The 14,791-nt window shown below is 38.9% G+C and overlaps 1 protein-coding gene across 3 annotated transcripts in view; it reads right to left on the bottom strand.

Moving 5' to 3' along the window:
• Positions 1–8,780, bottom strand: part of AJAP1 (adherens junctions associated protein 1) — a 446,974-nt gene extending 438,194 nt beyond the window's left edge. For all 3 annotated transcript variants that reach the window (XM_077250316.1, XM_077250315.1, XM_077250317.1), the window contains exon 1: positions 8,643–8,780. In XM_077250316.1, the coding sequence (XP_077106431.1) occupies positions 8,643–8,671 (29 nt within the window). In that variant the 5' untranslated portion in view covers positions 8,672–8,780. The remainder of the gene's footprint in view (positions 1–8,642) is intronic.
• Between the last annotated feature and the right edge of the window lie 6,011 nt (positions 8,781–14,791).

Genomic DNA, 14,791 nt, shown 5'->3' with positions numbered 1-14,791 from the left:
TATAAATGTCTGTACCTTATCGTGTTGTGCCAGTCAGCACTGACCTAAGGCACGTCTCCTAGTGACACAGTGACATGTGATGACATATTGTCAGGACTAAGCACGGGGTGGGAGGCATCACAGCCGGTGTTTCTGCTGAATCCGCACCTTCTACGATGCTACAACATGATGCCGGAGATTAAAAATAAAATTGGACTTTTTTTATGCAGTTGAGTCTTATGAATTGTAAGAAGTCTTGTAACTTTATTGAAGGACACAGAAGGATCTGCTTAACCAAATTGATTATATGCTAAAAAGGTTTCTGAGGTTCCAGGAATTTAACAGGTTTGACAGACCCCCCCATGATGGTCACAAAGAGTAAGAAAGGGGATGCATTTTAGATCAGCTTTTTTTTAGTTTGGTTTTCAGAAAACATCAAGTGAATGAGCTGCAATACCTGACACAAACTATAGACCTGAGTGGCACAGTTTCTGGGAAAAACTGTTGTTTCTAAAAGTATATTGTTATACAAGGTTATTAGAAATCATAAAGGGTATTTTTTTAATTAAAAGTCAAAAAGTGCCGTAGAAGCTCATTGTGTCGAGATTGGGAAAAGGACAATTCTATGGCAATAGGACCGAGGGACCATGATGAGGAGAACATCTTTACAAGCTCTTCAGATGACAGATAAGATCTAAACAGACATCATGCAAGGATAATCATTTTGTTTTGTTAGTGTCAATGGCCACAATGTAGGGGTGAGAACATCTTTATAAACTCTTGAGATGACTTCCAGGGGTGAAGCCCTAGAAGATACATATGGCAGAAGTTGCATCTAGAGACCCTTATGATTTAAGAAGCTAAAATGCCACCTTGCCACAAAGGAAGTCATTAGTAGAGTTGAGTGAATTTTTCAAAATTCGGTTCCGATTACGATCGACGGTGAATATTGTATTTGCAATATTCGTCAAATACAGATGAACGTCAATGGAGTCAATGGGAGTAGAAATGACCGAATATGTTCTGAATCGATCGTCAAACATAAATTTTGCACGAATAGGGTACCAATATGGCACGAATATGGCAAAATTCAGACTCTCCGATCATTTCCAAACATATTCGCTTAACTCTAGTCATTAGCATTATGATTAGTACATTTTTGCTGAGTGATTTTGTTACAAACTTTGCACTGGGGTCCATGAATTTGTAATTATGGCTCTGACTTAAGGTTTTAAGTAAAAAACTGAAAAATAAAGAGTTAAGTTTGCAGCTGACAGAAATAGATACCAAGGATAAAAGTTTTTGAATGTTGAAAAAATTTTAAAACTCATATGGTTGGGCTAGACGTGACTCGTACAAATGTTTTAAGGAGGTCTCCTACATAACAATCATAAGTTGTCACGTAGGGAAATAAGTTGTATGAGTTCTTGTTCCAACTCCCTTTATAATAACACAAATGCAATAGAGGAGGTATGACAATCATCAGAGCGGTCGGGTAAATTAACAGTTCGGACTGGCACTTATCAAATGACTAAAAAGGTTTCTACTAGTGATGAGCGAGTATACTCGTTGCTCGGGTTTTACTGAGCACGCTCGGTAGGTCTCCGAATATTTTGGCGTGCTTGGACATTTAGTTTGTGTCGACACAGCTGCATGATTTGCGGCTGCTGGACAGCCTGAATATATGCAGGGTTTGCCTGTTTGTTAGGGTATCCTCACATGTATTCAAGCTGTCTAGCAGCCGCAAATCATGAAGCTGCGTCGACACAAACTAAATCTCCGAGCACTAACAAATACTCGGAGGACACCTGAGCATACTCGGGAAAACCCAAGCAACGAGTATACTCTCTCATCACTAGTTTCTACCAAATCTATATACATAGAAAACATCCAAACTTCATGTTTTACCTCCTTCCTCAAGTATCACATATATAGACACCTGAGGAAGGAACTGAAGCGAAACACATACTATGTGTGCAATTGGAATAGATCACTTTGATGCTTTGGAGAGTACAAGTCGGAACTGTCCATCTATAGGCAATGCTGATGATGGTTTTACCTCTAACATTGCAATTTGCTTGAAAAGATGTCCATGTTGAAAGGACAATCCCGATGGATGACCAAACAATCAACTGGATATTTACATAGGAGTTGTTCAAATCTGGTGCCAAGCCTTTACAGTTGTTGTCCACTTCCTGGCCAACCCTTTCTAAATGAATCAGCCCTTGTAAAACAAGAATAGAATAAACTTACCTCTCGCACTGGTGCCGTTCCAACGCTATTGACTCTGGATCTCCCGAGGCTCACGTGACATTGATATGCCAGGTGAGCCCTGCAGCCAATCAGTGGCATTATTAGGTTTCTGTGCTTTCACTTTTTTCCACTTGCCCAAAATTTGTCCAAGTGAAGTGAGAGCACAGCAGCCCCATTACGCCCACTACTTGGCTGCAGGGCTCACATAGCATAACAGTGTCATGTGAGCCCCGGGAGACCAGGCATGGACATCGCTGGTATGGCACCAGTGTGGGAGATGAGTATATGTTATTTTTATTTTGCAGTCTGTCCTGCTTAATTTAAAAAGAGGCTGTCTAGATAGTAAACAACCCCTTTAAGACAATCTTTTCTTATTCCAGGACTGTTTTTTCTCTTATCTCCAATTTCCATCTATATTTCCTCTATAGTTAGGAGAGGTGAACAGGGAGAAAGGAAAGAAGTTAAAATAGAAGGAGTAAAAGATGAAGGTAAAAGAAAGTGTTAAAAAGAGGAGAAAGACAACAAAAAATAGAAGCGAAAGAAAAAACCGAGAAAAGTAAAAAAAACTAAGAATCTTAAGGAGAAGATACTTACAGCTCTGGCAAAAATTAAGAGACCACCACATCAAAACCCTGTCATGGGCAGCCCAATCTCCAGACCTGAACCCCATTGAAAACCTCTGGAATGTTATCAAGAGGAAGATGGATAGTCACAAGCCATCAAACAAAGAAGAACTGCTTACATTTTAGTGCCAGAAGCAGTGTGAAAGACTGGTGGAAAGCATGCCAAGACACATGAAAGCTGTGATTAAAAATCATGGTTAGTCCACAAAATATTGATTTCTGAACTCTTCCTGAGCTAAAACATTAGTATTGTTGTTTCCAAATGATTAGGAACTTGCTTTTCTTTGCATTATTTGAGGTCTGAAAGCACTGGTTTTTTTTGAATTTTGACCATTTCTTTTTTTTAGAAAAAAAACCAAAATGTATTGTTTGGAACTTTGGAGACATGTTGTCAGAAGTTTATAAAATAACAGAACAATTTACATTTTACTCAAAAATATACCAATAAAGAGAAAAATCAGACAAACTGAACATTTTGCAGTGGTCTCTTAATTTTTGCCAGAGCTGTATGTGTATGCCATTTTCTAAAGGTTTTGCTAACTCTATTGGCCGATTCTTTATTGTATTTTCTACAAATTCTTTAATTTGTGCTTTTTTTAATTTAAGCATTTGAATACATGTTTCTTTTGTTTTTATGTTTGCCTGTATGGGCGAGGTTTTTGCTTTCCAGCTGTTTCTGGCTAATTCATCAATTTGTAACTCTTTAAAAAAATTGCTAAATTTTTCTCAAATGTACTCCATTCCCTCTTCTGAGTGATTTTATATATGCATGCACCTTTAGCAGACATTTTTAAGACATTATAGTGAGACATGATCTAGAAAGGCATAAAAAAGGTAAAAAGACAAAAATAAAGAACATTTTTGATTGTGCACAAAACTCTTGAACCAGGGGGACCTTTTTGATTAATGTGGTGCAGGAAACGTAAACAAAAACAACAAGACAAAAAAAGTGAAGTGACTTAAAAAACACAAATGATGAGTTGAGCCCTCTGAGTAACCATTTATTTGCTGGAAAAAAAAATGTTCTGGACAGTCCTTTATTTTTACCTCCAAGAAAGGAAATAATGTCATAAAAAACAGACCTCCTTCGCTCATCATAAAATATTCTTGATGGAAGAAATTGGAGGTTAAACAACATCCAGTCAATTGTTATTACATGTCTATGGCCAAACACGATATCAAGCCTACTGAGATGTCTTTGAAGGCTTTACAGGTCAAGGTAATGGAGTTAGAGGATCAGTCTATAATCATCGTTGAACTGTAATCTGGATTTCCTCTATAAAGTTACAATTAACTTTCCTCAGTATTATTGGTCCCCATGTGATAAGTGACCTGGATACATCTTAAAGTGTCAAGTGTCTACCCTCTTATTATATTGAATAGAGCTGTCTCAGGTCTTGGAGGACCTAACATGGAGTTTGGACCTATTCTGCGCTCAATGCAATCCTTATTTCTTACCATCTAAAACAGCATTTAATTTTGGGAATTCAGAAAAAAACCTGTTTGAAGTATTCTAATATGGTTTTCTGGGGTTATCGAAACGAGACAACTAGTCAGAACCTTCAAGTGTCAGACTGAGAGAAGACCTACAAGGACATCAAGGATCTACCTCTACAAGGAATGCCTGCCGCTCTGAGTAACCTTGCCAATTGATATCAATGTGAATACGTGTAATGCCTTAGTTTAGGCAACGCCTATGTGCTAATAATCTGTTGCCTTTTTAAATATTTTGCATAGACGCTAAATAAAGGTTAGCGAATGTTTTCATAAAAATGGCGCCTGTCAATGAGCCACTTCTAACAACTTTTTCTTCATTTTAGCAATTGTGAAGCACATGTGACCTCAACATCTACAAGTAATTATCGCTCAATATATCATCGGGGCATGCTGCTGTATATGAGGATTGCTAGTGAAGTATATATATATATATATATATATATATATATATATATATATACACACTCACCGGCCACTTTATTAGGTACACCATGCTAGTAACGGGTTGGACCCCCTTTTGCCTTCAGAACTGCCTCAATTCTTCGTGGCATAGATTCAACAAGGTGCTGGAAGCATTCCTCAGAGATTTTGGTCCATATTGACATGATGGCATCACACAGTTGCCGCAGATTTGTCGGCTGCACATCCCAAAGATGCTCCATACAAGGCAGGATGGATCCATGCTTTCATGTTGTTTACGCCAAATTCTGACCCTACCATCCGAATGTCGCAGCAGAAATCGAGACTCATCAGACCAAGCAACGTTTTTCCAATCTTCTACTGTCCAATTTCGATGAGCTTGTACAAATTGTAGCCTCAGTTTCCTGTTCTTAGCTGAAAGGAGTGGTACCCGGTGTGGTCTTCTGCTGCTGTAGCCCATCTGCCTCAAAGTTCGACGCACTGTGCGTTCAGAGATGGTCTTAGGCCTACCTTGGTTGTAACGGGTGGCGATTTGAGTCACTGTTGCCTTTCTATCAGCTCGAACCAGTCTGCCCATTCTCCTCTGACCTCTGGCATCAACAAGGCATTTCCGCCCACAGAACTGCCGCTCACTGGATTTTTTTTCTTTTTCGGACCATTCTCTGTAAACCCTAGAGATGGTTGTGCGTGAAAATCCCAGTAGATCAGCAGTTTCTGAAATACTCAGACCAGCCCTTCTGGCACCAACAACCATGCCACGTTCAAAGGCACTCAAATCACCTTTCTTCCCCATACTGATGCTCGGTTTGAACTGCAGGAGATTGTCTTGACCATGTCTACATGCCTAAATGCACTGAGTTGCCGCCATGTGATTGGCTGATTAGAAATTAAGTGTTAACAAGAAGTTGGACAGGCGTACCTAATAAAGTGGCCAGTGAGTGTATATATATATATATATAGTATATAAATATTTGAATACATATACACAGCCGATAATTTGGCACTAGCTGCTGATACAGAACTATAATGTCATCTTGAATTTTACTGGACCCGATGTATAAACTTTGAGTATCTGCGATGAGACCAGCAGCAATGTGACGGCAGCATATTTCATGGAAGCATTGTACTATGCTCTGTCTCCCCGGAGTAAATGGCCAATGGTGTACAGCAATGTCTGATATTACAGCACCTGTCACATTCTGTTATTTGCAGAATAAAAGATTATTTCTCTATGTTTAATGTTGGGAGAAATGGACAAAAAATATACAGTGCAAGCCTGGATAGACAGACAGACAGGCGGACAGATAGATAGATAGATAGATAGATAGATAGATAGATAGATAGATAGATAGATAGATAGATAGATAGATAGATAATAGATGGATGATAGATAGATAGATAATAGATAGATAGATAGATAGATAGATAGATAGATAGATAATAGATAGATAGATAGATAGATAGATAGATAGATAGATAGATGATAGATGGATGATAGATAGATAGATAGATAGATAGATAGATAGATAGATAGATAGATAATAGATGGATGATAGATAGATAGATAGATAGATAGATAGATAGATAGATAGATAGATAATAGATAGATAGATAGATAGATAGATAGATAATAGATAGATAGATAGATAGATAGATAGATAGATAGTAGATAATAGATGGATGATAGATAGATAGATAGATAGATAGATAGATAGATAGATAGATAGATAGATAGATAGATAGATAGATAGATAATGGATGATAGATAGATAGATAGATAGATAGATAGATAATAGATAGATAGATGATAGATAGGTAGATAGATAATAGATAGATAGATAGATAATAGATAGATAGATAGATAGATAGATAATAGATGGATGATAGATAGATAGATAATAGATAGATAGATAGATAGATAGATAGATAGATAGATAGATAGATAGATAGATAATAGATAGATAGATAGATAGATAGATGATAGATGGATGATAGATAGATAGATAGATAGATAGATAGATAGATAGATAGATAATAGATGGATGATAGATAGATAGATAGATAGATAGATAGATAGATAGATAGATAGATAGATAATAGATAGATAGATAGATAGATAGATAGATAGATAGATAGATAATAGATAGATAGATAGATAGTAGATAATAGATGGATGATAGATAGATAGATAGATAGATAGATAGATAGATAGATAGATAGATAGATAGATAGATAATGGATGATAGATAGATAGATAGATAGATAGATAGATAGATAGATAGATAGATAGATAGATGATAGATAGGTAGATAGATAATAGATAGATAGATAGATAGATAGATAGGTAGATAGATAATAGATAGATAGATAGATAGATAGATAGATAGATAGATAGATAGAAAGATAGATAGATAGATAGATAGATAGATAGATAGATAGATAGATAGATAGATCGATAGGTAGATAATAGATAGATTTGATAAATGTCTCCTTTGGTAGCACACAGACAGTGACTGGTCTATGAGACACATTACAGGTTTCCCCTTGTTTATGAGTCTTGTGTTTCGGTTAGATGAGATTTTCTTTCCACCTGATACATATTTACCCCAAATTGATTTTTTTCACAATTTCCAAGTAATTCTTTACAGGAACCATCACTCCATGTGCAATAGGAAAACTATGTCCAAAGAGATGATCCCACTCCTCTGTACCTGGAGCCTCCACCATGAATCCCATAGTTCCAGATCTCTAATTGCCTCAGTTCACTGAATCAGGGCTGTTTAGAGGATAGCAGTCATTTGCTTTGGCAGTTGCACTTTTTGTCAGAGCATTTGTTCCCCTATTACGCAGCGCACAACAGAAATGGTTTCAAATTAACATAAATATATAAATATATATATATACAGAATTCAGAAAACTCAACACAAAAGAAATGGAGTTTCTGGGATGAGGGATATTATTTTTTTTCCTGGAGCCTAGCGCACCCTAGTGGCGATAGGAGGAACTACATGTTTGCTTTAACTGATATAACACAGTATCAAAAAAGAAAATAGCATTACCTTGTATTAAGATGGCAAGCATCACACCCAGCTTATATAATGGGGACTTTTTTTTAATTGTCAATGCATGAGCAATATCATAGCTATTCCTCCAAGCATCATATGGATAGCAGGTAGAGTGAAAACTTTACATTCACATTGCAATACACAACATTTTACAACACCAAGGTACTTCTCCAGACAGAATCTGAAGATGCTATGTATCATTCAACAAGGATATACAAAAGAATGTCATGTTTTAAGAATGTATCACAGTAAAGCAAAAAGGTAAACAAATAGAATGAAAACAAGTAAACAAAAGAATCTACTTATTGTGCAAGTCTGTATATACATTACAAGGTGTAGATGGGGGGGGGGGCACTTATTTTATGTATGCCACAGGTACACCCAGTCCTGTATGAGCCCATGTGACCTTGACAGAACATGGCATTATATGAGTCATTGTATAATCCATGGTATGTAATAATAACCAGTCTCATAGGATATTCCATTCTGCCCAAGTTCTCTATTACACAGAGGTCAAGGCAACTTAGCCCAATGCTAGTTCTCTATTACATCCCTATTGGCACAACTAATATTTAATAGCCAAATCTTGTCCTTTATAAGCCCCTAGAAGGGGGTAAAGCAACTTGCATTCAGTTCTAGACATAAAAAAGAGGTTAAGCATCAGCCAGTAGTGCAGAATACAGAGCAATCCTAATCTCTTGCAGACATCATTCAAATCTTTGCAAAATTCTACACTCCCCCCCCTTTCCTTTCTGCATTGCATAAGAAAAAAAATGTAGGTCCATTGGCATAAGATTCATCTTACCTGATCCCCAAAAGCTGTTTAATCCACATGGTCACGTTTAAATGGATCAGATCTTCATGCACTTATCCATCTGTGCTGCTTCCAGAACTGGATGTAATTATTATTACACAAGATGCAAGAAAAAAAATAAAAAATGACAATTCACTAAGATATCTTATGTAAAATATGTGCAAAAAAAATCAAGATATTCCTTAGAGATGTGGTAGCTAGGAGCTGTCTCTAGCTGTTGGGAGACAGAGAAGTAGCAGCTGGTTCCATAAAGGACATTCCTGCATAGGAAGCTTATGGGGACATGATAGGACCTTGTTTAGAGGAGGGATTGAGGAATGGGGAAAGGAGAAATTGGGGCAGCAGGCATGAGACAGAGGAAGGTCTTGGTCTTTAAATGCACATGTCCACATCTAGAGAGGCAGCCAGTTTGCATTTAATGCCAGGGAAGAAGGATGGAGAGGGAGAGAAGCTGAGATCCAGGAGCAGCAAGTTCTGGAGATGATGAGCAGCCTGGTCCTGATGATGAGGATGATGGTGGTGTTGATGCTTGTACAGATCTTTGCATCCACTTTTCTTTTTACAGGAGTCTCATATTTTGGGCTGCAAAAGAGAAGAAGAGAGAATGGGTGGAAAGCGTTGTGCTGAGCCACACAGAGCAAGATGCTAGCTGTGCCAGTGGCTGGTGATGCTGGGTGATCAAGGTAAGTGCTAAGTTATAGAACCCGTGCAAGATCCTGATATAATATCATACGTACATGAGAAATCTCCAGCAACAGCAGCAGCATGGACCCAGCACTGTGCTGTCTTCTGCTCTGCAAACCTCTATGCCAGGGAATTGCAATTTGGTCTCTGCTGTCTGTAACAGGCAAATGCATGCACAGTTAACCCCTCCTGCTCCAACATGGCTCGCCTTGCATGCTTATTATTGCATTGCATCCTGTCAGCTCTTTTTTTTACTGTCCCCTGTGAGCTCCCATTGTCCTCACCTGATCACACTTGTCTGCCAGTCTACAGTAACAGTGACCTCCCAGCTCTCACCTGATTGCTGCTCTTAAGCTCCCAGTTCTGACCCTCACCTCCCTCCTCTTATCTCTAATATAATGTAGTCCTATAAAACCCTCTAATATAATGTAGTCCTATAAAACCCTCCTTTCAGCACTTGTCCCACTTGTACCACTTGTCCCCCCTGTCCCACTTGTACAACTAGTGCCACTTGTCCAACTTGTTGCACTTTTGCCACTTGTGCCACTTGTCTCACTTTTGCCCCTTGTACTACTTGTGCCTCTTGTCCCACTTGTGCCTCTTGTCCCACTTGTGCCATTTGTCCCACTTGTGCCTCTTGTCCCACTTGTGCCATTTGTCCCACTTGTGCCTATTGTCCCACTTGTGCCTATTGTCCCACTTGTGCCTCTTATCCCACTTGTCAAACTTGTGCCTTTTGTCCCACTTGTCCCACTTTTGCCACTTGTACTACTTGTGCCTCTTGTCCCACTTGTGCCATTTGTCCCACTTTTACCACTTGTGCCTCTTGTCCCACTTGTGCCATTTGTCCCACTTGTGCCACTTGTCTCACTTGTGCCTCTTGTCCCACTTGTGCCATTTGTCCCACTTGTGCCACTTCTCCCACTTGTGCCACTTGTCCCACTTTTGCCACTTGTATTACTTGTGCCTCTTGTCTCAGTTGTGCCATTCGTCCCACTTGTGCCACTTGTCCCACTTGTGCCTCTTGTTCCACTTGTGCCACTTTTCCCACTTTTGCCACTTGTACTACGTGTGCCTCTTGTCCCACTTGTACCATTTGTCCCTGCTCTGTTGGATTTCCTGACATTTGTCTATTATTCCCCCCCAGTTAGGGGGGAATAATAGACTCTACCTGAGGCAAAAAAAAGGGAAATGTGCCCCTAATCTGATACGTAACGTGACTGTATATCTGCCAAAATGCTGCAAAATGCAACAAGGTAAAATTCTCTGTGCTCCTTATGGCTGGTGCACCCCTGCACATTACATACTGTACCACAGTGTGACAGATGTCCTCTCATCAATTCCGGTCCCTAATAGGGGATCTTTATCTAATTTCCCTATATTAGGCTTTAAGATTGACTTAAAGGACAACTAAGTGCAAACCAACCACTTTCTATATAGTTTTGGAGTATAAAAAGATGAAAAAGGGTTGGAGTTACAAGAGGAAATGTACGTATTGATGTAATAATAATAACAATAATAATAATAATAATAATAAAATTAGAAATAAAAATGAATACAAATATAACTCTAATAGTGAAATAATAATAATAATATGAGAAATAAAAAATATAATACAAATATAATTTTAATAGTATAATAATAATAATAATAATAATAATAAAACATAAAAATATAATTATAACAGTAAATAATAATAATACAAATATGAGAAAAATATATAATAAAAATAAAATTGTAGGAGTAAAATAATAATAATAATAATAATAATAATAATAATAATACACAAAAATATTGATACTACTACTACTACTACTAATATAGTCAAATATAATCATAGTAATAATAATTATATAGGCAAATATAATGATAATAATAATATAGTCAAATATAATGATAATAATAATAAGAAGATCAACAACAGCATATAAATATTTGCGTTGCTCACATCTGTTATTTACCATGTGATGCATACATTGATTTAATGTTTGCTGTTCTTTTCCAGCAAATAATTGTCGATTCTGCTCACTCATTGTATTTGTTAGTTTAGCTGATCAGCAAGTCAAACACATTGATTTGCCCATCTCTAGTAATCATGTTGTATGTGGCAGTAAGATATTCTGTATTATGAACATAAATCCGATATAATTAAAGTACACGAAGCATTGATTAGCCAGGAAACAGGAGTAGTGAGAGCACCGGCCATAAGAGCTTACAATCTGACGGTAGGTCAGAGTCCTGACTCCAGAGCAGGAGCAGCACAGTGAGGATCGGAGGCTGATCAGTACTTATGTCACATATCAGCAGGTGCTGGGACCAGTGCCATATATACAGTACTTGGTGTATCATAGTGAAGCTATGGGGACATTTTACTACACCATGGTATTAATATGCTCTTAATGCCTAAGGACACCAAAACCAGCACACATAGGTCACATAGGTTGAAGTCTAATTTGTGAGATGCTCATGTGTTTTACCTTTTATCAGTAGCGTCATGTCCATGGCCAAAATATCAGCCCCATCCCACCCAAGGACAGGCAACCAGCGTCTCCTTATAGAATATATTTTGGGGTGTTTTAAAAGGAATCTATCAGTAAGCCAACCCCTGGAAACCACATGTATGAGCATGCAACTCTTTGATATGGACAAAGCTAAAGAATCTATTGCCGGTCGGAGAAGCAACAGGCTCTGGATGTGCTTTGACACGCCCAGAGCACTTAAAGTGAATCTGTCACTTGAAAAAAAAAATGCTATTAACCTGAAGATATAGGGTTAACCTGCAGGTTAACAGTATTCAAAATCCTGTGCAGCCCTGGCACTTAGATCCCAGCTACCGGAAGAAGTTTAACTTTATTCCTTCCGGTAAATATTCGGCTTTCAGCCATAGGGGCGGCACTGCTGTGTATAAAGAGCAGCGGCTGTAAGTGCGCTCTCGGCACTAATTTACAGAGACTCAGCATTGGGGTTGGGTGTCTGTCAGTGCCGAGGGTGCAGTTACCGACGTCACTCTTTATACTCAGAGCGATGACAGAACCGGTGTTGCCCTTATGACTAAAAGCCGAACTTTACCGGGAAGAATAAGGTTAAATCCCTCCTGGCAGCAGGGCTCTAAGTACGGGCATCGGGCAGGTTTTGAACACCATTAATCAGCAGAATAACCCCATATCTGCAGGTTAATAGCCTTTTTTTCATGTGACAAGTTTACTTTAATATCTCATTTGCATATAAATAAGAACATTAATTTCTCGGAAATGCAGCAACAGTTAAAAGATATAAAGGTGTCCATGGATTTGTGTTTCAAAGACCCGTGAGCCTATATGTGTGGTTTTTAGCAGTTAATCTTGCTAAACGAATCTCTTTAAAGAGTTTCCTTTTTAGAAACCTCTGAAATGACAGATTGGTAACTTTCCAGCGTATGACAATGTACAGAAATGTTACTATGGGTAATAGATCTGCTTCTGATTCATGTAAAGTGGTTGGTAGTAAAGGCAGAGCTGAGAGTATCATCTGCTACAGCTCCTGGTTATAGTTTAGTTTATCTGTAGTTTTACATGGGACTGCCGGTAAACCCATAGCATTATCTTATACCTGACTTATACAGCTCTGCTACATCTGTATGATCTCCCACCCTCTCTATACAGATGCATACTGTGTACACTAGCGGTTTGCAGCCTGGGAACCTCCAGCTGCTGGGAGAATACAACTCTCACCATTCAGGGACTTGTAGTGCTGCAATATCTGCAGGGCTGTAGCTGTCACCTATGAATATTGTCAATGATTTAGGCTTTGCTCTCTGATCTGCAGCTCTCGCAAGGAATATGCACATATGATCGGCTATTACGGTCATGTGCATCTGGTCATGTCCACCGGAGCCCCTGGCAAATAATTAAAGGGAGCATGGAGGTTGTAGTTATATTCAGTCTCCGGGTTGCTAGGTTTTTAGCTCAGCCAATAGTGCTGTGCTAATGCTTGGAATTAGGTATCTAGGCAGATCTACATAAGAGGGATGCTGGTTGGTTGCTTGGTGCTGATTTTTAGGAAGATCACTTTAAATTAAAGGGGTTGTCAGAGAAGATATATATATATTTTTTACAATAATGGGTTAAAAAAATAAAACAAAATATTTGCATCTCACTGCACTGATCCTCTTTCTCTGCTTGGATCCTCCATATTTCTTACTTCCTCCTGCATTGATGATGTCCCATAACAAACACATGTGACCATTGCAGCCAATCACAGGGTGTGGAGGATCACCACTGAAGTCATTGATTGGCTGCAGCGGTCACATGTCCCTCTGATGGAATGTGATCACTGCACTGTTTGTGATTCCATGAAGTGAAGTTTCCATTACTGTACATTCGATGCAGCAGAGTTATTGTGACCGAAGGGTTTTCCCAATCTTTTATAAATTAATTATAATCTTGGAAGAATGAAAAGAATTTTAACTCAATGAGTTAATTTATTGTGATTGCTGCTTGCTGTCAGTGAATAAAAAACAGTAAGTACTTTAAGGGATTGTTCACATTAAAATATAATTGATCCCCCGCTTAAAAAAATAAACAAGCTGTACTCACCTTCCCCAGGTCCACCAGCAAGTTTCTGCTATTGCTTCCAGTGTCTGATATTGGTTGCAGTGCTTGGCAGCACGACAGTCAATCAGTGAGCTCAGCGGCTTGGAGCTGGGCATTCCATCTGCACTGAAACAACCCCTTTAAGCTTCATGTAAGTGACTTCATACATTAGATATCTGTCAGCTGTGTTTTCTATGAAATATCTGTTGCCAGAACCATCTGGCAATGGCTTATCTCTCTAACAGAGAAAAGGATAGGTGTTACACACCGGCATCCAGGGTGTCCTGGGCTCAGCCTCCTTCCCCTGGGTCCACTGCCCTCTGCTGCGCTCCACTTTGGGAGATGCCCAGTATGGATCAATGACATCATCTCTCTAGATCTATTTAAGGCTCATTACGACACAAACCTGTGTCTTGGGATTGAGTCTCTAGTCGTATGTTTGGTGTTTTCCCCCATCTGGGCTTTTGTGTTTGTGCTTGCCTTCATCCCTGCTGGACTCCATTCCATCAGTCCTACTGTTCCTCAGATTTATGTGTGGGCCAACTCCCTACTGCCCACATTGCTTCCTACTTGCTACATCAGCTCCTGGGGTTTGTTTTGCCAGTGGGACCTGAGGCTCAGACCTCTTTCACACTTCCGACTTTCTTTTTCCATCACAATCCGTAGTTTTGTGAAAAAAAACGGATCCAGCAAATGTTTCTGCTGGATCCATTTTTTTCCTCATAGACTTGTATTAGTGATGGATTGTGATGGATGGCCACACGTTTCATCCGTCGTGCGCTGGATCTGTTGTAAAATCGCTGTCTGTCGGGCGGAGACAACGCACAGAGGAATTTTTTCTGCACGTCAGAAAATCGCTCAGCGACGGATCCTGCGCTGTCCGCC

The sequence above is a fragment of the Ranitomeya variabilis genome, chromosome 4 (genome assembly GCF_051348905.1).
Source record: "Ranitomeya variabilis isolate aRanVar5 chromosome 4, aRanVar5.hap1, whole genome shotgun sequence".
Taxonomy (NCBI): Eukaryota; Metazoa; Chordata; class Amphibia; order Anura; family Dendrobatidae; genus Ranitomeya; species Ranitomeya variabilis.
This window is presented reverse-complemented; position numbering and strand designations above follow the sequence as displayed.